This window comes from Chamaea fasciata, unplaced genomic scaffold (assembly GCF_029207755.1).
Source record: "Chamaea fasciata isolate MVZ Bird 193981 ecotype frontalis unplaced genomic scaffold, bChaFas1.0.hap1 SCAF_12, whole genome shotgun sequence".
In the NCBI taxonomy this organism is placed as follows: Eukaryota; Metazoa; Chordata; class Aves; order Passeriformes; family Sylviidae; genus Chamaea; species Chamaea fasciata.
The window spans coordinates 17,236,323-17,259,682 of record NW_027094097.1 but is presented as its reverse complement, the minus strand read 5'-3'; the positions used below and the strand labels follow the sequence as shown (position 1 = coordinate 17,259,682).

The window sequence follows — 23,360 nt, the reverse complement described above, 5'->3', positions numbered from 1 at the left end:
AACTGTAGTATCACAGAATCAGAGTGGTTTGGGTTGGAAGGGGCCTTAAAGCTCATGTCATTCCCTGCCATGGCAGGAACACCTTCCCTTTGGAAAGGCAAGTGTGTGCAACAGCATCCAGGTCCATGGAGCCCAGAGAGCAGCATTGCCAGGGCAGCACTGTGGCTGCAGCAGCAGCAGCAGCAATGCCAGGACAGCACTGTGGCTGCAGCAGCAGCAATGCCAGGGCAGCACTGTGGCTGCACCAGCAGCAATGCCAGGGCAGCACTGTGGCTGCAGCAGCAGCAATGCCAGGGCAGCACCGTGGCTGCAGCAGCAGCAATGCCAGGGCAGCACCGTGGCTGCAGCAGCAGCAATGCCAGGGCAGCACTGTGGCTGCAGCAGCAGCAATGCCAGGGCAGCACTGTGGCTGCACCAGCAGCAGCAGCAATGCCAGGGCAGCACCGTGGCTGCAGCAGCAGCAGCAGCAATGCCAGGGCAGCACTGTGGCTGCAGCAGCAGCAGCAGCAATGCCAGGGCAGCACTGTGGCTGCACCAGCAGCAGCAGCAATGCCAGGGCAGCACCGTGGCTACAGCAGCAGCAGCAGCAATGCCAGGGCAGCACTGTGGCTGCAGCAGCAGCAATGCCAGGGCAGCACCGTGGCTGGAGCACACACAAGGATTCCTGGAGTGTGTCACTGCTCACTGCTGTTCCAGTGCTCAGGGCTGGAAGCAGAGCCTGTTCTCACACTGCTGGGAATCTTTTCCTGTCTTTGTGTACTAAACAGTCTGTGCAAGCCTGGGAGGTGTCAAGGTGTTTGTGCTGAGGTGTTTGGTGGCCCTGTGAGCTGTCTTGGTGACAGCCCATTAGGAGAGGGCTGGGCTGACAGGGAGCCAGAGCAGAGCTGAGTCAGTCTCGCAGCTCTCACTCATTAACTACAAGTATAAAGTGCAGCTGTTGTGGGTCAGGTGTTTAGGATTAGGCCCTTCAGTAGCACCAAGAGCTGTCCTTGCTGATTAATAAAATAAGTATAAAATCACTGCAGAGATGTTTGAAAGCAGTGCTGCTGGTCTGCAGCTGGTGAAGCTGAGTGGCTTAAGATCAAGGCAGATTGGCATTTGGGAGGAAGTGATTTCTGCTTCTTGAGTTTATCAAGTAATAGCAGTAACAAAAAAAGCTGATACCACACATATTTCTTGCATTTCAGAGCAATAGCTCTATCATTTTAGAAAGCTCGTGAGGTAGTTTGAACTTGACTATTCCTCATGCTGAGTAGGAAAACGGGCAACATATCTAAATAATGTACTTCAAGGGCCTGAATTAGAGGGAGAAATTTGAACTACACAGCTGGAGCTGGAAAGCACCTGAAAAAGAATCCAAGGCTACTTTCTGTAAAGTGTCTGGTGTAATCACAGCTATTATATTGCTAAAAATGAAATCCTAAGGAAACGAGGTTGTAAATGCGCTGCCAAATGTTTATTTACTGAATTTGTTCTCAGCTGGTGAGAGAGTGATCCTTTCACCTTGCCAATGAAAGGGTCCCAGGGAAAAGGGAATGGCTGGTAAGTAGAGCTTAAAGCTTTGAACCCATTCTCTAAAACCCAGAGACGAGTCCACCTGAATTAAAAAGGCAACATTATTATAGGTGTTATCCAGTCATGTCCTATAGGATATACTTCTGGCAGAATGCACATAGAGAAAGGCAGGTAATTTCATGTGCACCAAGAAACTTGCAGGGTCTATTTTGAAATGAAAGCAAGAGCAGCAACTGCAAAAATTGTAGTAATACAGGCTGAAAAAGAAAATAAAGTAAATCCCAGGTTAAAACACCTGAATTAATAAAACCATATTCAACCTTGAGCTCTGTTTAACAAAAAAGTGCCATCTTCCCTATACAATTTCTAAAAATAAGCATTAGAATAAAATACGTACACGATTAGATTCTCTATTAAAATAGAAAAATGGCACAGAAATATAAAATGTAAAATAGCATTTGAGTCTTCAGCTAGTCATAATTTTTTCTGGGTTTAGTGTCTTTGATTTGAAATATATCTAGATCTCAATGTAGTTCATACAACTCCTGTAATTAATAGCTTCTATAGAAAGTTAGGCAACCTTGCTAGAGATTGCAGATATGTTTCCTGTCTTGCTTAGAAATAAGAAATTAGAATATTTGATGATAATTCTTATTAAGGAGATTATGATAGAGGTAAATAAAATTAAAAATAGTGGATCAGTATTCCTGTATCACATCATCAAAGTACTACATTTTTTTAAACTTTGAGTAAAGGTGGTTGTGATCTACTAATTTTTTAAGAACTATGGTGCAGGTTCTCCACAGATTTCCAAGTAAACCATTTTTATGGACTGCTAAAACATCACTGAGGTGGCTGTGCCTCACAGGACTACAAAGAATACCACTCATGGCTCTGAAGAAATTGCAAGATTGATTTTCAGGAGTTTGGGCCCTAAATGACTCTTGTATTTAATAAGAATCTCCACCAAGATTCTAGCACGGAAGGAAGATGAAAGCTATTACTTAGCTCTTGCAAAACGAAGTAGGGAAAGTTCCAAAGTACCAAAGTATGCAAGTTGAAATAGAAGGAAGTCTTCAACAAAGCATGTGAGATGAATGGGATGCTTGAGAAAGGCTTTTCAGGGCCAGGTTCCAATTTTGCATAGTGCTTGCTTGGTTTTGTTCCATGTGCTCAATTATTATTATGTATGGTTTTATGGCATTATCATAAAGAGATCCTTTAAAAAAATGGAGACAAAAGTGAAAGCCAGGTCCTTATTTCTGTTCTTTTTTTGCTTTCGTTTTGTGAGCTGCAGCCTCTGCCAATTTGCTTCCTTTCCCCTGGACTTTTTCAGAGTGAGACAGTGGATATTCTTCCAAATAGGTTTTTGAATGTAGTCCCCAGGGGTGCATTTTAACTGATTCAAGTTGGGAGGCAGATTGTGCAAATTGCTCAGTGTGTGCAGTCAGGACCACTGCAAAAGTAAATCCCCTTCTGCAGCTGCTTTATTTGCTCTTGAGCAGTGGGACACCGAGGGCTGTGCGGGAAAAGCAACTTGGCCAAAAAAAAAAAAAAAAGTTACTTCAATATTTGGAGGTTTCATCCTTGGAGGGAATAATTTGTTTCTTGGCTTCTTTACCTTCCAGGCTGTTCCCTGATATTCCCAGCTTGAGGGACAGAATCTGTAGGGAAATTCCAGGGTACCACGTCTGTGAATGTTTTTGTAGCAGTAAGTTTTGGGAATTATTTCAGGCTCCAAGGAGATAAAGCCTTGACTTAGATATTATGGAGGGAAGGAACCTCGAGTGGGAATGCTGTGAGCGCCATTGGCCCCAAAAAGGATCAGATTTTCCCTTCCCATTCTTGGCAGATGGTTGACTGATGGATTCTTAAGAACTTGCAGGAATGGGAACACTGCAAATTCTAGAGGCTGCCTTCTGTTGGTACTCCCCTAATGTTCAACTGAAATCTCTCTTGGTGCAGCTGAAACCCATTTTGGGGTTCTATTTTAGGCCCATTACTTTTCCCCAGTGGAAAAGGAGAGTAGTTCCCCGTAATCTTTACATATTTTGCTGTAAAGGCTGTCCTTATACTGCCCTGAGTAGAAAAATCAATATTTTTCAAAACTGGACACGCTCTTCCAGCTGCAGCCTTACCTGTGTGAGTGCACTGGAAAGATTGTTCCACAGTTCTTCCACATAACATAGTAACTAATATACCAGGAAATGCTTGAGCACTTTTATCAGCAAGTTGCTGTTGTCTCATATTCAGCTCATTTTGACTCCACATTCTCTTCTGTCTTGTGAGTCATCTGCTCTATTGTAATTGGGAAGTTAATTGTTTCCTTCACACAAAATGCTTTTTACATGCCAAATTGAGTTGCATCCTGCTATTTTAGACTCTTCAAATTGTGAAAATTGTTTTGAACTCTAATCCTGTTCTTCCTGTACTTGCAATGGCTCCCAACTTTGTGTCATCTGAAAGGCTTGATAAGTTCTCCCTGCCTTCTGGCTTTCAGGAAATACTGAATGATTCTAGAAGCAGAACAAACCCCATGAACCACGTCATCCATCTCTCCACTTGACAGTAAGCCATTGATAACTTCTCTGAATACAATCTACCAACAAGCCTCTACCTGCTTTACATTAGTTTATGGTAATTCTCTCGCTTTTGAGCTACTCCTGTTTGGCACATCTCCTTCTCATCTGTCACTGCATGCTGAAAGTGATTATGATTTTATTCTCCATTTGTTTCTGGGTTGAACTGAAGCAGAGCAGGTTGAATGCTCAGTGAGTTAATGTTCTGTGTGTGGGGTGTGCGTTGGTATTTGGTGCGCGTGGATTGTGTTCTAAAAATAAACAGATGGTTTCAGTACTTCCTGCAAGCCCAGCCTGAAGACTGGTGAATAAAGCAAAAGAACAAATAAATATCCTTGGGATTCTCTATGCAGAACTCTCTTAGCCTGTATTTGTCTTGATCCCGACAGATGAGGATGTTTATAAATTTGCTTCCTAAGAGATAACAACACTTCCCTCTTGCTGGCCTCAATTCTGTAGATTCTGAATGTAGTGGTAACAATCAGCCCGTGTAATCTGGATAGATTTGGTTCTTAAAAACCTTCAGTTCCTCTTACAGTAATTTAAACAGCAAACTGCTTTTTAGGTTTTTTTACTGTGTTTGAAATGGAAACTTGACTTTGACTCAGCTTCTGGCAAGTGGTTTATGGTCTGTGACAGCAGATATGTGTAAAATTCTTGAAACAACAGCTTGTGTTAGTACCTTTATACAGAAAAAAACCCCCAAATTTTTATGTCTTAAAAGCCAAAATTTGAATTTTTACATTGGCACTTCTAAAGGTATTTAATCTGCCTGATATATTTCAAACCATAGGCAAGGACTAAGCTGTTCAATACATCAAGAGACAAATTAAAATACCTGTCTAGGAAAAGCCATCAATTTAGTGAAATAATTGACTTTTCTCGGTGGAAACTGCAGAATACAAAATATGGCATCTCATGCAACTAATCTGTAGGCTAGAGTTAACTATGTAAATTAGGTTAAAACAACCAAACAAACATAGAAACTCTGCCTAAAAAAAAATAATGGAGATAAAGTATAGTATGCTTAATACAAGCCCTAATGAAATAAGGGTTCACTGATATTTGGATCTGCTATATTAGTGAAAAAAATGAATGTGGACCAAATTCTGATAGCCTACGTTTGCATTAGAATGATTTTTATGAGTCATTTCATTTATAACAATGGACCTATTTGCAGAACACATCATTATTATTTGTCAGTAGTAAACCAGTCAGTCCAAACCAGCCACAACTGTCAGATGCTTTTAGAATTAAGCATCATTTACTTTCCTTACCCAGGCTGCCATGGAGGAAATGACCCTACTCTTCCACTGACTGTATTTTGCACCTATCAAATCTGATAAATGGGGTTTATTATTCCCCTGCTTTCACTCAGAAAACTTAACAGAAACATTTTTTTCTGTGTGTGGCAGAATAATGTGGGCTCCCTCCTGAGGTACTTCCACCTGCTGGGCCATTGGCCTTGGGGCTCCAAACCCCACTTACTGTGAGCTTTGTATTCCCTGTGCTGGAACAAAAACTCGCTAATTGAGAATTTTCCTGTCCCTCTGGACATATTCCTGTGTCACCTGCTCCAGGTGACCCTTCCTTGGCAGGGGGCTGGACCTGCTGATCTCCAGAGGTCCCTTCCAACCCCAACCCTTCCATGGCTCTGAGTTCCTTGGGAACAGAGACTTCTCTGCCTTGGCTGCTGTAGACATAAGGCAGAGGTTTCATTTTCCTGCAGAATTATAAAATACGTGAGGCAACAACCAAAAATATTTTATGGAAAAAAAAATTACAAGAGTGTAGGTTACAAGCCTGCTCCTGTGTTATATTTGGTGGTTTATGGAGGAAGTGTATTGCTGTATTATAAATGCCTTACACCCCCTGGCTGGTCCTCAGCCATGAAAAGAAGGACTGATCAGGTTCTTAGTATTATACTGTTGAAGATAAATGGATATTTAATCAATATTAGCATTTTCTTTATAATTTGGGAATTTTAGAATTTACTAAAAGGCATGTCTATTAATGCAAAAAGAGTATTTCTTTACATGAATGGGTAATCTCAGCATTTCAGCCAGAGTGTCATTCCTAAAAAGCTTGGTTAGTAGAACCTGTGCCAGGCAAGAGAGTGAGAGATGGATGCAGCCTCCACAGCTATTCCAATCCCAGCAAAGAAAGCAAAACTAAAATAAAGATTTGTTGAGTTACTGTCAGTGTCTGCAAGGAAACATTATTTCTTTTTAAATGGAATTTTTAAAAAAGGATTAAAAAAGCACCAAATTTCAACTGAACATTTTGAACTGTTTTCCCTAGGTTTAGTGGGCTTCTTTAGTCTGTTATGGTCTTATGATTATGGTGGACTATTTAAGTTTAACTTTAAACATTCAGTATTACACTTTCAGTACATGATGTGAATATAATAGCACATTACAGATGGAAAACTTTTGGAAAGAAAGAATGATTATTTGATTATTTCTTCTACTACATGTCCCTGAAATCTCTAGGAGTTTACAGTGGATCTGGCTCCAGAATTAACCAAACTTGATATTTCCTTCAGCCCACTGACATTTTATATTTTGGTATACAGCAGATGATTGAACTTCTCTGGGTTTTAAAGCTTCAAACCTGATGAAATAGGTTATGGCAGCTTTGTGAGGGCATTGTTCCACAGGTGACCCCCCCTTGGGCAGTGGAGTGGAGTCTGTCTTTCTTCTGTTCAAGTTTAGGCACTCAGTTTAAGACTTAAGAGAGCAACTGTGGCCTGCAGTATACACAAGAGCAGATTAAAAATAATGGGTTTGGGTTTAAATTACTTTAAACAACCTGAACGGCTGTGGTTAACAGTGTTCACAGAGTCAGCTTTCTGTGTGGTTGTCTTCTGTTTGGGAAGTCTGTGGGGAAAAGATGGATTTCTGTGGGAGACAGGGCAGAAACCAATAAGTTTGTCGGGAATAAAATGTGAAACAAATATGTATCACGGCTATGATTAATTCTTGGGTTTTAAACTACAGTTTCAGTGCACTTCAAATTAAATCAAGGTAGGTGACCCCTAATATAATTTTTTTCAAAATCTCAAATTCTTCATCCTTTGTATTAAGAGGCAGCCTAACTGGACCTTTGTCATCTCTTGTATACCAATATTTGCATATATCCATGAAAACAGCTGCAAACTGAATTGGTGTCTGTACCTGACTGTTTTTCCCCCCATCATCATTGTAGCTATAATTAAAACAGCTCTTCCCAACATGGACAGAGAAGCCAAAGAAGAATATTTTGTGGTCATCCAAGCAAAGGACATGGGAGGACATATGGGTGGACTCTCTGGAACTACAACAGTGACAATTACACTCAGTGATGTGAATGACAATCCTCCTAAGTTTGCACAGAGTAAGTGCCATTATATGTGTGTGTGCTCCTGTACAAGAAGCTATTATTGTGTTGTGTTTTCTTTTTTATATCAAATTTTGTCTTGCCTTTTTTTTTTTTTTTTTTTTTTTTTTTTTTTTATCTTCATATTGACTGGGTTTTTAATGTAATGTAAAAGATGTAGTTGTTACTAGAGAAAGGTTAATAGTTCTCTGCCTGATTAAGGGCTTGGGAAAAAGGGAATTATGTCCACAACAGTGTACACAGATCTCTACCTTCCTTGTTACCCCTCTTACATCCACCAAAAAGGGCCTGGAGACTTCTGAAAACATATTTATTTCCTCTCAGTGCAGTTGTTTCTGTGTGCTTTGTTGTTTCCATCTCATGCAGACAAGTGACACCACCAGTAAAAGACACATATAACTGATAAAAGGAATAAAGCCTTGACTAATTAGGCAATACTGAAGAAAACAAAGAAGATAAGTCTGAATCTAGATAATTGTTGATCTTTAATTCAAAATCCATACTCTCTACTCTGGTTCCAATGGGTATCTTGCTGAGCTAGGTTAAAATGATTTGGCATCCTGCTGAGATTCTCTGCAAGCTTTGTAGTCTATTTCCAAGATGAAGACAAAAAGAAAAAAAGAGGAAGGAGAGCATAATGACTGGATTGATTTTATCTGGAACAGGTGCAGCCTAATACACTATTAGAAACAGCATTTTTATCCAGCTTGTTCTGGAAAATTGAAGTTAAAAGTTTCTTGAGCCTGCATCTAGATTTTGCATCATTTTGTTTTCTTATGTTTTTCTAACAAGGTGCTCAGGGACCCAGTTTAAAGTTATTTTTTCTGTGTATGGAAGACTTGAAGTCCACTTTTGCCCTCTTCTGAGGACACAGAGCAAAATGGGTTTGTCCTAGTGCTCAGCATATGATAAATATGCTTCTGTAGCCTGTAGAAAACATACATAGAGATGGAGAGAGAGAGAGAGAAATCTAATACAAATAAGCAGAGGCAAAAGCTTATTTTCAAAATATGTATTTTATTACCTCATCTTAGTGGTTTTTAACAGATAAGCACTCTGCACAATAAAAGGTTTTCTCTCATAAAGCAGGAAATGCGTAAATTTTTTACTTTGTGTCCCATTGAATTGCCTTTCCCTCTGTGTTAGTGTTTTCCAACAATTTCCCCAACAATGAAATGTCTGCAGAACTCTATCAGCAGCATGCAGAGGGATGTCTCTTTTATACCTGCAGTGTCCTGTGGCCCCAGCTCAGGGAGCACAGACCTACCTTTGCCAGCTTACCTGGCTTTTATTTTGTACCAGCACTGCCTCAGGAAGCCTTCGGCAAAAATCTGATCTGAAAATCAGCAGTACAGGTGGTCCAAACTGGGGACAGCCCAGGAGCACAGCATGGGGAGGTGAAGCTGCCCTTTTCCAGAGCTTTTTGGGCACAGTGACACACTGACTGGGGGCATCAGCAAGACACCATCATTATCCCTGGAGTACATTTGCTCCTGGATGAGTTTTCCTGCAGTAATAAGGAAGATGTTGCCTCTGAAGCCCCTGCAGGATTCAGGCTTCCCTCTAGGAATGGCCACTGGCCATGATGCCAATTCTTTAGGAAAAAACCCGGCATGTACCGAGTGTTATGTATTTATTGCTTTAATGATGAGCCACAATAACATTAGAGTTTGGTGTTATTGCAATTTCTGCTTTTTTAAAGGCAGTATTCTGAGCTGGCTGCCAAGCACCACAGATTAGCCATGACTCTGCCCTTGGACAAGAGCTGAGCAAGTCTGAGTTTTCTGGTTTTTTTTACACTGTTGAAGCACAGTTTGCATTTGCCTGGAAAGGAAAATAAGAAAGGATCAAACTTACAATAAGCCTAGCCAGAATGAAATCGAAATTCATAAGATGTAATACATGCTGCTTGCACAATAAATGGTAATGAGCTCGGGAAACAGGGTGTTTTATCGGGTTATTGTTTCCAGGCAGGACAGAAATGTATATTTATGGTTTGATTTCAGAGTGTTAGCCTCCTGGGTTTTAGAAATGAAAAAGATGAACTTTCACTACTTCTATGATCTCTCTGAAATAATTTTAGAGGCATTTTATAAGTCACCAAAGTTTTTAACCTGGCAGTTTACCACAGAATTGTAATGAGAAGAACTGTGCACTGCTGTGGAAACCCGGGGCTTTCAAAGTTGCCCAGTGTGGATATTTTGGTCACCTCAGCACTATGACACAATGTATAATTCTGGAGAGGAATTTGTTTCAAAGAGTCAGCTGCATCAAAATTTTAATTTTTGCTTCATATTTCATAAACTATTTTAATAAATCTGAGAGCAAAATATCAGCTTAACAATGCAATCAGCTGTGCCTGGAGATTCAGACCACAAAGTGTGGACAGCAGTGTAAATGATGAACGCATAATTTAGTCTCCCAGGGCCCTTCATTGCTTTGGCTGCTCATTGTTTTTGAGCCATTATGGATATTCTGAGGAATCTTGATGATCTCCAAATTATCTCTAATAATTTAGCCTAGGAACATTAAAACCAAGTCACTTTGGGACTTCATTGTGTAGCTAATACATGTATTTGTGAATTCCTCAGAGTTTCCTTCCTATTTTCAATTGTTGCTACTGCAATCAGCTGTAACAGGTAAAGCAACAACTCCGGAGCATTGTTTTTGGAAAATTATTACCTGCACTTAACAGATTGTCTTAGAACAACAGGGAAGATAGAGAAGAACAAGGCCAGAATCCTGTGTCAATAACTGTTTTAATAGTCTCTTCTATTATCCTGGAATTATTTTTGCCTATTTTAACTCCTGAGCTGAATTTCATTTGATTAGATCAAGCATTACCTTTACTTCAATAGGTGTCAGTTATAAAGTGGTAGAAATATAGGGACTCCAGAAAGAATTTTGTATGTAGTGTGTCATCTGGTTTTTAGAGTATGGTTAGGAAAGGGAAGATATAAAAGAAAATGGGTATTTTGGGTTTTGCCTTAATAAAATTCCTACCTAAAATAATATATCTAAATAGATTTTTTGATGCTTTTTAACTTAAAAGGTTTGAAGCAGGCGTATCAAAAAATAAAACGCTGACAATTTGAATAGCAATTTCTAATGGATTTTAGTCTAACTCTACAACAAATAGCAAACACAGTAATGATTGCTATGAAAAGTTATTGTTTCCAGTAAAGAATAAATTTTGGGAGTTTCCTTGAATGTTTCCTGATTAGTTTCTTACCTCAAAAGAGAGGTGAAAGGGTTTAAATAAACAAAATCAAATTACATTTTAGAAAGTAGTAAATATTTGAAGTTATGTAGTAAATGTTTGAAGTTGTATAAGTGTTTACACAATAGGTTTTTAAAGTATTAGACCAAGTTTTTGCCGGAGTAAAAGCCAAAGTTTCTTGGCTGAATTGTAGCTCCTTGTCAGTAAAATATCCATATAAGAAGGTAAGTTCTGCAGCGTTGAAAGGAGCTCAATATTTGTGTTTGCCAGCACAAAACATCCCTGCGAGGAAGAAGCAGGAGATTGCTGGAATGGAAAGGACACTCACCTACAGTAAAGTGAATATCCTTGTGCGAGGACCACGCTCTGGTGCCTTCAGTCTATAATTTGGGTAAATGGGGGTTGGATCAGTTGCACATCTTGGGAGTTGGGGATGTGTCAACATTGAAGGGCACACAGGGGACACTGGGACCAGCTGTAATGTTTAGTCTTTTCCTCTTATTTGTAAGGTCTCTATCACTTCTCAGTAATGGAAGATGTTGCTCTTGGTGAACCAATAGGAAGGGTGAAAGCAAATGACCTGGATATTGGAGAAAATGCTAAGTCATCCTATGATATTATTGAAGGAGATGGAATGGATATATTTGAGATTACTACAGATGCCCAAACTCAGGACGGCATTATTAGAGTGAGAAAGGTAAATCATATCTCTGTTAAAAACATGAATGTTTATTGTTCATACAACTACCCAGCCAGACTTTGCTCTTTGAGAAGGTGCTGGATTTCCAGGGGTTCTTTCATCTGTGGATGAGGTGTCAAGCCAGTGGAGTGATGACAAGGGGTGTGTTTATTGGCCATGTTCCTCTGAATTTTCATTGAGGTGACAACTAGGGAGACATCCATGGGTGCTGGAATTGTGTTCATCTCCCATGTGGGCACATCATGCAGGTTTTGCTTCCTTGGTTCCAAAGGAGAATAGTAGATTAGATTCTGCTTTGGTGGTGGTTTAAACTTCTGTAAAATCTTGGCTGAGTATTCATCAAATAACTTCCCTTAATTATTTGATTTCCTGTGTAGCTGTTCAGAGAAGGATAAATCACAGTGCATTAATTAAATTACCTGACATGTGGGAGCTTAGTCTCCCTACCTTTTCTCATGTTGAACTTTCTTCACTCAATGAACAGGGATTTCAGTGAATTTTATTAAGGAAATCAGTTTCACGTGAGAAGTGCCAAATTTGGGCCCTAAAGAAAACCATGATACCTTTTCTATGCTTGTACAGTCTTGATGTGTGCAAGGTGAGGTATTTGCATGTACAAAACAAAAGCACCACCCTATTATGTACAGAAAGTGGGGAGAGGCAGCATAGAACAAAACTCCTCTAGTAAAGCCAGGGAAATATTAATTGCAGATTTAGTTGTCATTATTTTCCTGGGAAGGAGAAAAAGCTGTTCCTCATGCTGTGTTCTGAAAAAGGATATGAATATAATTTATAGCAGTGGAAGAGGATTTTAACTGCATAGCACAGATCACTCTAAATGAATCTTTGTTTATAAAAAACAAAAGTAAACAAACCCCAAACCGTGATATCCCAGTGAGAAAAGGCGAATCCAATGAGCACTGGTAATTAATATTTCTCCTGTACCTGTCATTAAAGAGGTCAGGCAGATTGCCTGTCAAAACTTTGTATTTTCTCTTTCTCAGTGAGTAGGTCAGCACTGTAGCTTTATAATAAACTGATGTGTATTTATCTAAATTTACGTTTGTTTTGCTGAAGAGAAAATTATGATATACATCCCAGCTCTTCCTTACTGTTATTTATTGTATGCTGTGGCCTCTCCTGTAAGCTGAGGCAATTAGCCTTTTGCCCCAGTTCCCTTGGCTTTATTTCATAACTGAATCACAACCATAATGTTGTTTCATATTTTCATTTTGACAGCAATAATAATTTTGGTTCTACTCCAGTAGATGATGTATGGAGGGTACTGCTCACCAACAGATTTTCTTCAGCATAAAATCATGGGCTTTAGACAATGCTGAGTAAATTTTCAATATGATATTCTGATTAGGCATGACTAAATGTATTGGGGTGCTGTCATTTCTGTAAAGCACATAAAAAGCAATTGAAAAAGTGCTACAGGAGCCATGATTGGCAAATTGTGAATATGCTGATTTATAAATCCCCATTCATAATTTCAAAAGCTTACTAATTTAAGAGCTGCAAAAGGAGCAAGATTTTCTTGTGTTTACTAGAATTTGTGAGAAGGAGCAAATCCCATTAGAGCTTGATTCATACCTGAAAAAAATCAACAGAATTTGAAAATATACCTATAGAAGGCTTTGACAGACTTCCTGAAGATTCCTGTTTGTGCTCTTGCTGGTATTTGCATTGCAGATTCAGAGTGTCTATGTCCTCTTCTTTTTATCCCTGAGACATTATAATGCAAATCTTAATATCTTTCCAATGCTTGGCAATTTGCATCTTTGAAATTTGAATTGTTGTGAGACGCAAGAGAATTATATAGTGTATATACTGATGTACTTCAAGACACAAACTTGAATCTCCCATAATGAAAAAGTCTAACACTCAAAAGTGTCACAGATTTGGGGGTTATTTGGGATTTCAGTCCCTTAAATCCACTGAGTTTTCATCTTTTATGAGTTAATATGGAACTGTAAAATAGTAAAAACAGTGGTGACATGGCAGGTATATTGATAGAATAAAGTAATTTGTTTTGTGATTCTGTCTGTGGGGGAAAAAAAGAGAAAAGATAGAGAAGTAGAAATTGCAACAGTTTTAAGAAATTCCTGAGAGATGTCTACCTCATTTACTCCTATAAACTGAACTACAGAGGTACTTGTAGAGCAAGAATATTGAAATACCTTCTTATATGATTAGCTCTACATCTTGCCTCTCCTGTCCAACAAATAATAATTTCTAGTTCTTTGCATTTCTCACATTTTTCTGGAAGTAATAAAATATTTAATTCTTTGTGGAGCCAGTTTGATTTTTTTCTCATCTCCAGCCAGTAAAGCAATGATGAAGTGCATTATTGGTATGCAACTCGTGTCATCCCCAACAAATCTGTAGTATTTGTCTGATATGTAATTGTAATGGTATAATTCATGAGAGAGAATAATTCAGTAAATTTCTTGTTAAAAACAAGGGAACAGTGCTGTATCCTCTGAGGCTGGTAAATCAACAGATACCAATATGTGCCTAGAAAATCTGGAGGTTTGGTTTCTGGGAGAGGGGAGTGACTGTATTAAAACTCATCCTGTGTGCTTAAAAATGCACATAACTCCCATCCACCAGCGTTATGATCCCTTGTTCTCTGTGGCCAACAGTAAAAGACATTTATCTTTGTCCTTCTCAACAGCCACTGGACTTTGAGACTAAGAAGTCCTACACTCTGAAGGTGGAGGCAGCCAATATTCACCTCGACCCTCGTTTCCTGAGTGGGGGCCCCTTCAAGGATACAGCAACCGTGAAGATTGTGGTGGAGGATGCTGATGAGCCACCAGTCTTCTCCTCTCCCACTTACCTGCTGGAAGTACATGAAAATGCTGCTATCAACTCTGTGCTGGGGCAAGTGACAGCCCATGACCCCGATGTGTCTTCCAGCCCCATAAGGTAGGGCTGCTTTAAGGTGTATTTTGGGAGTACTACTGGCAGATCCCAAGTGGATTCCCCCACTCATTGTCTGACTGTTTTCATGCTGTTCTGTTTCTGTGAAAATGCCTGGATAGGATTTGGTTTATGATCTTAGATTTATCAGTTCCGATCATTTTCAAAGTCCCTGAAATGCTCCTTGCCACAGGAGTAGTCTTATGAAACAGAGGAATGCAATGAAAATAAGAAATGTGAGTGGTTCTTATGAGAAATGAGATTGGATGGGGTTGAACCATCAGAGTGTATCTCTGTGGTGAATTTAAATAATCCAGCAGTGTCTGCACTAACAATACTGAGTTTGTGCCATGCAGTTGTAAGGTTGTCAAAACATATTTTGTATTCCCTTGTCTAAACCCATTCCTGGTTTAAAGATACAAAGTCAGAGATGATTATTCCTGTATGACTTTTGCATCTTCAGTTTATAATATTTTCCCTTTTGATCTAATTTGAACAAAACCTTCTATTCCAGTTTGATCAGATCAGTGGGTTTTATCTAATTTGATGAGCACACATGCTCCCCTACCCCTTGGTAGTGATCGCATGGTGTGGTGAGTGTTCCAAAGCACATTCTGCTCTGTGTAGTACTGCCTGCTAAAAGCATTAGGAAAACCAACACCAAAATGTGAAATTCATAGCAAAAGTATATGTGGAGAGAGTCTATTTAATAGTAATCATTGCTGTGCATTGCTGCCTCAGGGTATTTAAGCCTGGCAAGTAGTCTGCAGCATCAGGAGGATGATGTTAGCTGTTATAATCCATCATTTTCTGTCACTATCATTTTCTAATCATTGTCACTTCCATCAGGTTTGTTGCAGAGCTGGACTTTAAACCTTTATGTAGAGGCCCTACATGCTGCATATCATAGTACAGTATCTTCAGAATTAGAAATACAGAATTTTCAACATGTTTGGCTGCTTTAGAACTTCTGTGTGAAGATGCTGGAGAGTAAGTTTGAGTTCTATGCAACTTCCTCCTGAGGGACAGGCACTGATCTCTGCTCCTGGGCAAGGGACAGCACCCAGGGAGTGGCTGGAGCTGGGCCAGGGCAGGCTCAGGCTGCAGAGCAGGGAAAGGTTCTGCTTCCATCAGAGGACTGAGGCACTGCCCAGGCTCCCCAGGGAATGGGCATGGCCCCGAGGCTGCCAGAGCTCCAGGAGCCTTTGGACAGCGCTGCCAGGGGGGCACAGGGGAGATTGTTGGGGGTCTGGGCAGGGACAGGAGTCAGACTCAATAATCCTGGTGAGTCCCCTCCCACTCAGGATATCCTCTGGTTCTGTGATTCTCATTTCTAAATCAGGTAGGTAAACACAGCACCAGCCACCATAGATTTCTAAACAAAAATACCATAGAATGGCAGGGTTCGATCTGTCACAGTTGAATCAGTGGCTTCATCCCTGGTTTTTCTGCTGCTGCCCACTGGTGTCTGTGAAAAAGGCTCTGCTGGTACAAAGAGGATCCTCTGAAAGGTGTGTGAGACCAACCATGGTGACAGAGAGTTGGCTCTCTACCCTCTATAGAAATTTCTCTTTCAATTGAACCTCAGTTCGTTCCGTCCACCCTGCTCTGCTTTGCTCTTGGCTTGGTCCTGGCTACTCTGCCTCTTCCCCATCCTCTGTTCCTCATCCCAGGCTGCCTTCAACCCTGCTTCACTTTTACCTTGGCTGTTTTCCCACTCTTGTTCTGCTGCCCTGGAATTCTTTTCTCACCTGCCTCAAACTTTTAACAATTTAGACTATTTACAAACCTACTTCTGTTCTAAAACTTACCCTCTTTATTCTGTCCAAGCCCAAGAAATGGATCTGAGAAAAGATTTACCTAATTTCCACTTTTCCATAATTTTATAAATCAAGAGACCTTCAGACTTTTAAAAACAAAAATACTTTGTGTTTGTAAACTGAATTAGAATGTTATTGCTCATCAAGTCATATCAAAGCACTTAGCATACATGGAACAGAACTGGCCAAAATTCATTACATTTAAACAAAAAGGTAATTTAATAATATGATTTATGTATTTTCTTTAAATAATTGATACAGTGCTTTATAAGATTTAATCTTTTCTAAAATATTGGCTTAATAGCTAATTAAGGAGTATACAGAGCTCAATTTTCTATGCAACTTTTTTGTTCTTGTTTGCTTGCCTGAATAACTTGGATTTATCTGGGAGAGCTCTAGAAAGCTCAAATTCTTTTTTTTTTTTCTTCATTTTTTTGCATTAAAAATATTTTAAGGACAGAAAATATTTCAAGTTAGTGATTCTACTATTAAAAGTGGAAAAATACTAGTTGGAGACAAGTAGGGAGCAGGAATACAATTCCTTTCCTTCCAGTTTTGAACAAAATAGGAATTTGGCATGTTCTAACAGAAATATATTCAAGCACTGGTTTTATTGATTGAAATGTACATTTCAGGTGTTTTTTCTGTTATTGTATCATGTAGATGATGCAGATTTTATGCATATTTTCTATCATACCACTTCAAAAATATTAAACTTTAATTGAAGATCTGAAAAATTACAATAAGCTGTTCTAAAACTGATGGACTATTTTAATGTTAGTGTTGCCCGGCCTTTTAAAATTTTTTTTTTCTCCTTCAAAACAGAACTTTAGAAGGCAACAACGAATTGTATTTCAAGGAAATTACATTTTTTAAATAGATATCTGTTCTATCAATACTTTGCTTAGACAGAGCTACTGTGTACATTTGTTATAAAAACCCAGGCAGCACAAACAAAATATGAATCACCTTCTGTGCTCCCAATACCAAGTCTGCTTTGCATTAGTCTGATACACAAAGGCTCCACACATTGAGAGGTTGGCAGTGCCACAAATGAAATAAAACCTAGATGTCTCTGAACATGGGAAGAGTCTGCTAATTAAGTCAAAGGATAAAATGTTAAAGAATTTAGAAAAATTATTATAAAAAACAGCCTGGAAAGAAGCTTGTTTTCTTAGTGGAAGATGTCCCTGCCCAAGGCAGAGGTTGGAATGAGATGATCTTTAGGGTCTTTTCCAACCCAGACTATTCTATGATTTTCTTTTTTTTCTTCTTTTTTTTTTTTTTTTAGGAAAAAATTGCTCATCTTTATTTCTAACCAATTCACCAGTAGTTTGTTTATAATGCTTGCTTAGAAAAGATGGAGCACTGTCTGAACTTTCTCTCACTTGATCTAAAGGCACAAAGCCTCTGATAGCTTTACAAATGAGCGCCTAGATGGATTTTTGGGGCTGTCCTGTGCAGAGCCAGGAGCTGGAATTCAATAATCCTTGTGGGTCAGGATATTCTGTGATTCTATGATATTTTTCCTAATCCATCAGCTTTAAAAAAAAGCAGAAGCTCTTTTTGATCCTTAGTTGCCATTGTGCAGTGCATGCTGCTTAAGGGCCTCCTACTTTTAAAGCTGATGGTGAAAAGCTAAACAGAGTTGGGTAATATAAGGGTTTGAAAGCGAAACCAGTGAGACACTCCAAGTCAGAAATACAATTTAATAGGAAGAGAAAAAATAAAATAAATGCAATAATACAAAAAACCACTGACAGAGTCAGAATACAACCTGACACCCTGCTGGTCAGGGTGTTGGAAACAGTCCAAAAGTCAGCCCTCCTGGAGTGGCAGATGTGGTCCTGTTGGAAGTAGAGATGGTCCTGTGGAACCAAGGGTCCAGAGATGGGTCCAGTCTTCCTTCAGGAGTCCTGTGGGAACACTGGATGTCTGGTGTCACTTGTGGCTCCTTTTTATCTAGGTGGAAATGGTTTGGCTCCTCCTCCCTGGGTAGAGCATCTCACAATGGGATGATGTAATGTGCCATGTCATTGGTGAGCTTTAATGGCCCATTAGTAGAAGATATCCCCATGGGGGTAGTGAAACAATGAATAGGGATAAGAAAAAATGCCCCACCCAGTTGGTATCAGAAAGGCAGGCACCCCTCCCTCCTGGAGTTACTACAGATAAAGAAAAAAAAACCCAACCTCCCCAACCAGGTTTCAACACATGGAATAGAATAAATAATTTTTTTGGTTACAAATCCAAAGACAGTAATAATTGTAAAAGTGGTCTGTGGTTTGTTGTGTTCCAGCCCAGCAGTGCCAGGATGGTGTGTCAGGGCCACATCTGGATGCATGCCTCTCCTTTGGGAAAGGGGCCCAGTGAGTCCAGCTCAGCTGTGAGGCTTTGCTCTGGTTGGTGTGGGCAGGGTGGCACATCCTGGGAACAGCTCCAGCCTGAGAAGATCATCCTCTGTTGGCACACAGCTCCGGGTTCAGCAGTGCTCCCTCCATGCTCCTGGTGTTACTTTACAGCCATGCTCTCTTTATCAGCATTGAATTATCTTGGCTAAATCATGATCCAGGCACATAGCAAAAAGCATGAGTAATAATGTTCCATCCTATACTGCAACTGCCCTTCTATAACACACTGCCCTTCAGTGGCTTTCTTTGTGCAGAGATAAGATTCACTGGAGCAGGTTTTCCCCATTCCCTTCAGCAGAGGTTTCATCTTTGGCAGCAGTTGATCATTTTCTTAATTCACAGCAGGCCTTAAAAACCCAGATTCAATATTTTGTGCCTCCCCAGTGGTGCAGTTGTTTATCTGTCACTAAGTACCCTGTCCAATCTGCCTGGCGTTAATAAAAATGGAGATTTACCACTCCTGGGGTGTCAGTGCTGGGGTTCAAGTCTCAGCAGGAGCAGCAAAAAAAGGGTTTCTGCTCCTATTTACATTGCTGCAAATAAGGAGTAGATCAAATGAAGTCATAACAGCAACAGTGCAAGAGCAGGACTGAGAATCATTTCCAGGCTTCTGTTAAACCACTGTGGGATTGTTCCTATAATTGCCATAGCAGACTCATAAACTAATCCAAACTTCCCAATAACCTGTTCTGGCTTTATGGCAATTTCAAAGATATTATTTCCCAAGATATTCTTTTCTCATTTTTAGAGAAATATATGTTTTATGTATGTTTTATGGATCTGACAATGCATTCCCATTAAAAAGACTTACAACACCATTATCATGAAGAGGAAACTGCAAATGTACCATTAGTTTTCCCAGGTTTATGACACTGCAGATTTTATTTTTTGGTTTTGTAACAAATATTTATCACATTAAAATCAGGAGAGGATTTTACCTCTTTGCTGTCTTGCAAAGACGTGCAACATGTTTAAAATGTTTCCTCTTGAACTGCTGGGTTTGTGTTGTGAGGAAATACTGCTGGGATGGGATGCAATGGGATATACTAAACTCATGAATGTATCACTCCCTCTTTTAGAACTTCAAAACCTGTGTGGCAGGAAGGCCGTGAGTGGAAGTTTAAAGAGGGATTGATCCTTAGAGAAAAACTGTGTCTTCCCTCAGTGGAATTTATGTCATGCCCAGGTCAACTAAACGCTGAATACCATATGAGCATTTCACATTTTATTTTTTTGTGGACTGTGAAAGTTTCGTATGTGTTTGATATCAGCAGAGTTCTTTCAGCATCATTACATAAAACTCAAGAATGAAATGACAGTTTTAAGTGATGACTCTTTAAAAAGAGATGATTGCTGTCTTTTCTTGTATTTTCTTGAGTGAAATCTTAAACCTGTGAAAGGCTGTAAGGTATTTTTTACTAACTTCACTAGTACTAGAATTTTACTTCTAATATTTTAATTGGGACTAGGGAGACATCAAAATATCGTTAAGATCCATTTTCAAAAATGTTTGCCTGAAGTTAAGTACCTACAGCTTTATTCTTCCACACAAGTGACCTGATTTTCACAAATGCTGAGTTTAGTGCAGTTCCCATTAAACCATTGAGAACAGAGTATGGGGAGCTCACAACAAAATCAGGTTACTTAAATGTCCAGATACAGATGCATGTGCCCAGCTTTAGGCACAGTTATTTGGAATTTGACTTCATATTTTTCTGGTACTTTTCTTACCAAACTAATAATTTTTCAATGGATAAAACTAGTTCTTAGAGTTTCAAACAAAACAAGTAAATATCTAACAAATCCTATTTTGTATTTAAGCTGGGGATTTCCCTCTTAAATCCATTACTTGTTAAATACCTTCCCCGTGTGATCAGGTTAGCCTTGATGTTTGGCAATGCAGTATTTAAATGCTTAAACTTTGAGATTTTGATAAGTTTTTATCATTTAGAGCTCTCTTTGAAAGTGAGCTGCATCTTACAGAATGCATTGCACAAATAATCTAATTGCAATATAACTTCCATTCTAAATATGAAAATGTCTGATACTGAAATAATAAAATAATAAACAAAAGATGAACACAATAATCCTAAGGCTTGAAATCAGATGCTAATGCTGTGTCTATTAAAATCGATGGTGTTAGGCTGGAATGAGTTTGAGTTCATTGGAATATATTTATTGTAGTGTATAAAGGGACCTCCAATTCAGAATGTTTTTTGGAAATTGCTTCTGATAAAGCACAAACTAGAATGGAATAGCTGATTTTCAGATAACTATGCCATTCTCACTGTAGGAAAATATGTTCTTTTACTTTTATTGGGGAATTGTAACAATATACTTGCAAAAGGTAGAAAAGTGATAAGGAAGTGACAATCTGGAGTCACTTTTCCGGCCACTCCATAAGGTAATTGAGTATGATACTATATCCTAACTCACCCTATTGTGCCTTGCTGTAATGCAGAACAGATGTAAAAACTGCCAGAGCATGCTGGTAGCTGCTGTAATACACAGACACAAAGGCTTAAAAGGCTTTTATATAAATCCACAATTAGGATTCAGTAAAATCCCTTGAAGTCAATTTCTGTTAAACCATATCAATAGTTTATCACTCAACTCCCTCTTTCCCTACCTTTCCTGTCAAGAAACAGGAAGACTCAATTTTGTGATTTAGCTTCTTTTCACGAATAATTCATTAATAAAGTAACTCTGTGCAAATGGACAAACATAAAAGCTTTCTGGAGATGTGGACCTGAGCTTTAAATCATCATCTTGCTTAATGCACCATTGGAGCAATCCACTACAACTCTGGCTCCTTGTCAGGCTGCCCCTGCTTGGGCTGCAGAATTTACCTGGACATTCACATTTGCAAACTCTGACTACCTGTCAGATGGAACTTGTTTGGTTAAAAATCAGTGATGTCAACCCCATAAAAGAATCGACCCTCCAGTATTTGCAGTGTTTTATAGGAGGAAAAAAAAAAGTGATTCACTGTGCTCTGCCCATAGAGCTGCTTGAACCAAAAGGAAATAATGCGCTTGGTGAATTGTTCATGCTTCGTTAATCTGAAATTTCTTGGTAAAATAATATTATTTTTCCCTTTTTTAAAATAACCACAAAGCCCACCACTTTTGTGGCTTAATACATTACTGTTGAAATTATCATCAGTTACTGTGGAATACCATAGAAACTGTCCAATAAATGTGATGGATTGTGTAATTAACTCTTGATCAGCACCGTTTTTCAGAGATGCTACCCAGTGAACCTGAGGGCACTTTACAACCTTCACACTGGGTATACAGCTAATTACTCCTTGGGCAATAATTATTAAGGGGTTTTTTTTTGCCTTAGTTTGTCATTTTGTCTTCTAAATTATTATGCTATTGAGCTTCTCAATCCATTTGGCTATGAAACTGCAGCTCTCAGAGGGCTCCCTAAATTGTCTCTGTGACTGTATGGATTACACCAACTTCATTAAGTAGATTACAGGGATGTCTGTTTTGCAGGTTTTCCATTGATCGCCACACTGACCTTGAGAGACAGTTCAACATCAATGCAGAGGACGGGAAAATAACTCTGGCAACACCCCTGGACAGAGAAACCAGCACATGGCACAATATCACCATTGTAGCCACTGAAACCAGTAAGTGTTTGTGTATTCTGACTGTTCTGTTAGATTTATAATTGATTTTGACAGGCTGTGCAGTGGAAACTTTACATAAGTCAGTAAAATAAAGTGTGTTGGGTGTTCAAGTTAGAGAATTTTAGAAAGAAAGCTTCATTTTTGTGCAAGATCCATTTCTGTTCATTTTCACCACTGCATATTTTTTTCCAGTGAATATGGTGGTAGAGATTTTGAAGAGAGAGATGAGTACATATGTGCAGGTTATGCAGAATAAACACTAAAAAATGGTTTAAAAAGCCCAAACCAAAGCATTATAATTAGCTATATTAAGACAGAAAAAAATTTAAAGCCTTGCTATTGTAAATGGAAATTCAAGGCTCAACCCAGACATTCTTAATTCTGGGAGCTATTATGTTTCAGAGCCATAAATGATTAAGCACAGGGGTAATGTTGCATGAAAGTAGTGCTGTTGGATACATATGGATGAGTTTACTCACACCCAGCTCCCAACAAGAACCTGCATTGTTCAGGTCCACAGAGCCCTGGTGGCTGCTCTGCACACCTGAGTCAGGAGAGCTGCCTTGCCTGGTAGTACGGGTCAGAGATTTTAATCAAGGAGAATTCTTAATTAATTTGGAGCTGCTGACAGGATCACACACAACAGTGTAATTTATTATTCACATTAGCACTGTATTTTAGACAATGCATTTGACACAAGTGTGTTGAGGCAAAGGAGCAGGTGGGGCTGCCACCCTGTGTCGTGTCCTGAACTGGAACACAAACCCTGGAACCCTCTCTGCTGATGCCTGTGTTGTGCACTCAGTGTTTCTGCACACACTTGGCCCGTATCTGTCCCCAGAGCCCGGTGGTCAGTGCTGCTCCCTCCTACATGGAGAGAACTGAGTGACGTGATGTTTGCTTTACCCCAGATCTCTGCTTTGAAGGATGCAGCATTATGGTACAGAGCATCTGAAGCTTAGTTTCGTGGTACTATAGCTGTGAACATAATAAATTGGGGGATAAAATATGCTTATTTGGCCCATTTTTGTTGACTGATATCTTTCCTGTGGCACTTGTTTTCAAAACCAAACATACTAGGAATCTGTGACGCACGTAAGTGGGAAAGATGGGTCTGGGTGTGAGCTGAGCTCCCAACTTTAAACCCTTGTACCCTTTGTTCCTCTGAC

The 23,360-nt window shown here is 39.4% G+C and overlaps 1 protein-coding gene across 1 annotated transcript in view; it reads left to right on the top strand.

Annotated features, from left to right (window-relative positions):
• LOC136296044 (cadherin-8-like) overlaps window positions 1–23,360 on the top strand; it is a 138,070-nt gene that overhangs the window by 63,150 nt on the left and 51,560 nt on the right. Inside the window, exons 4-7 of the mRNA XM_066194857.1 lie at window positions 7,302–7,469; window positions 11,202–11,389; window positions 14,073–14,326; window positions 22,055–22,191. Coding sequence (XP_066050954.1) covers window positions 7,302–7,469; window positions 11,202–11,389; window positions 14,073–14,326; window positions 22,055–22,191 — 747 coding nt within the window. The remainder of the gene's footprint in view (window positions 1–7,301; window positions 7,470–11,201; window positions 11,390–14,072; window positions 14,327–22,054; window positions 22,192–23,360) is intronic.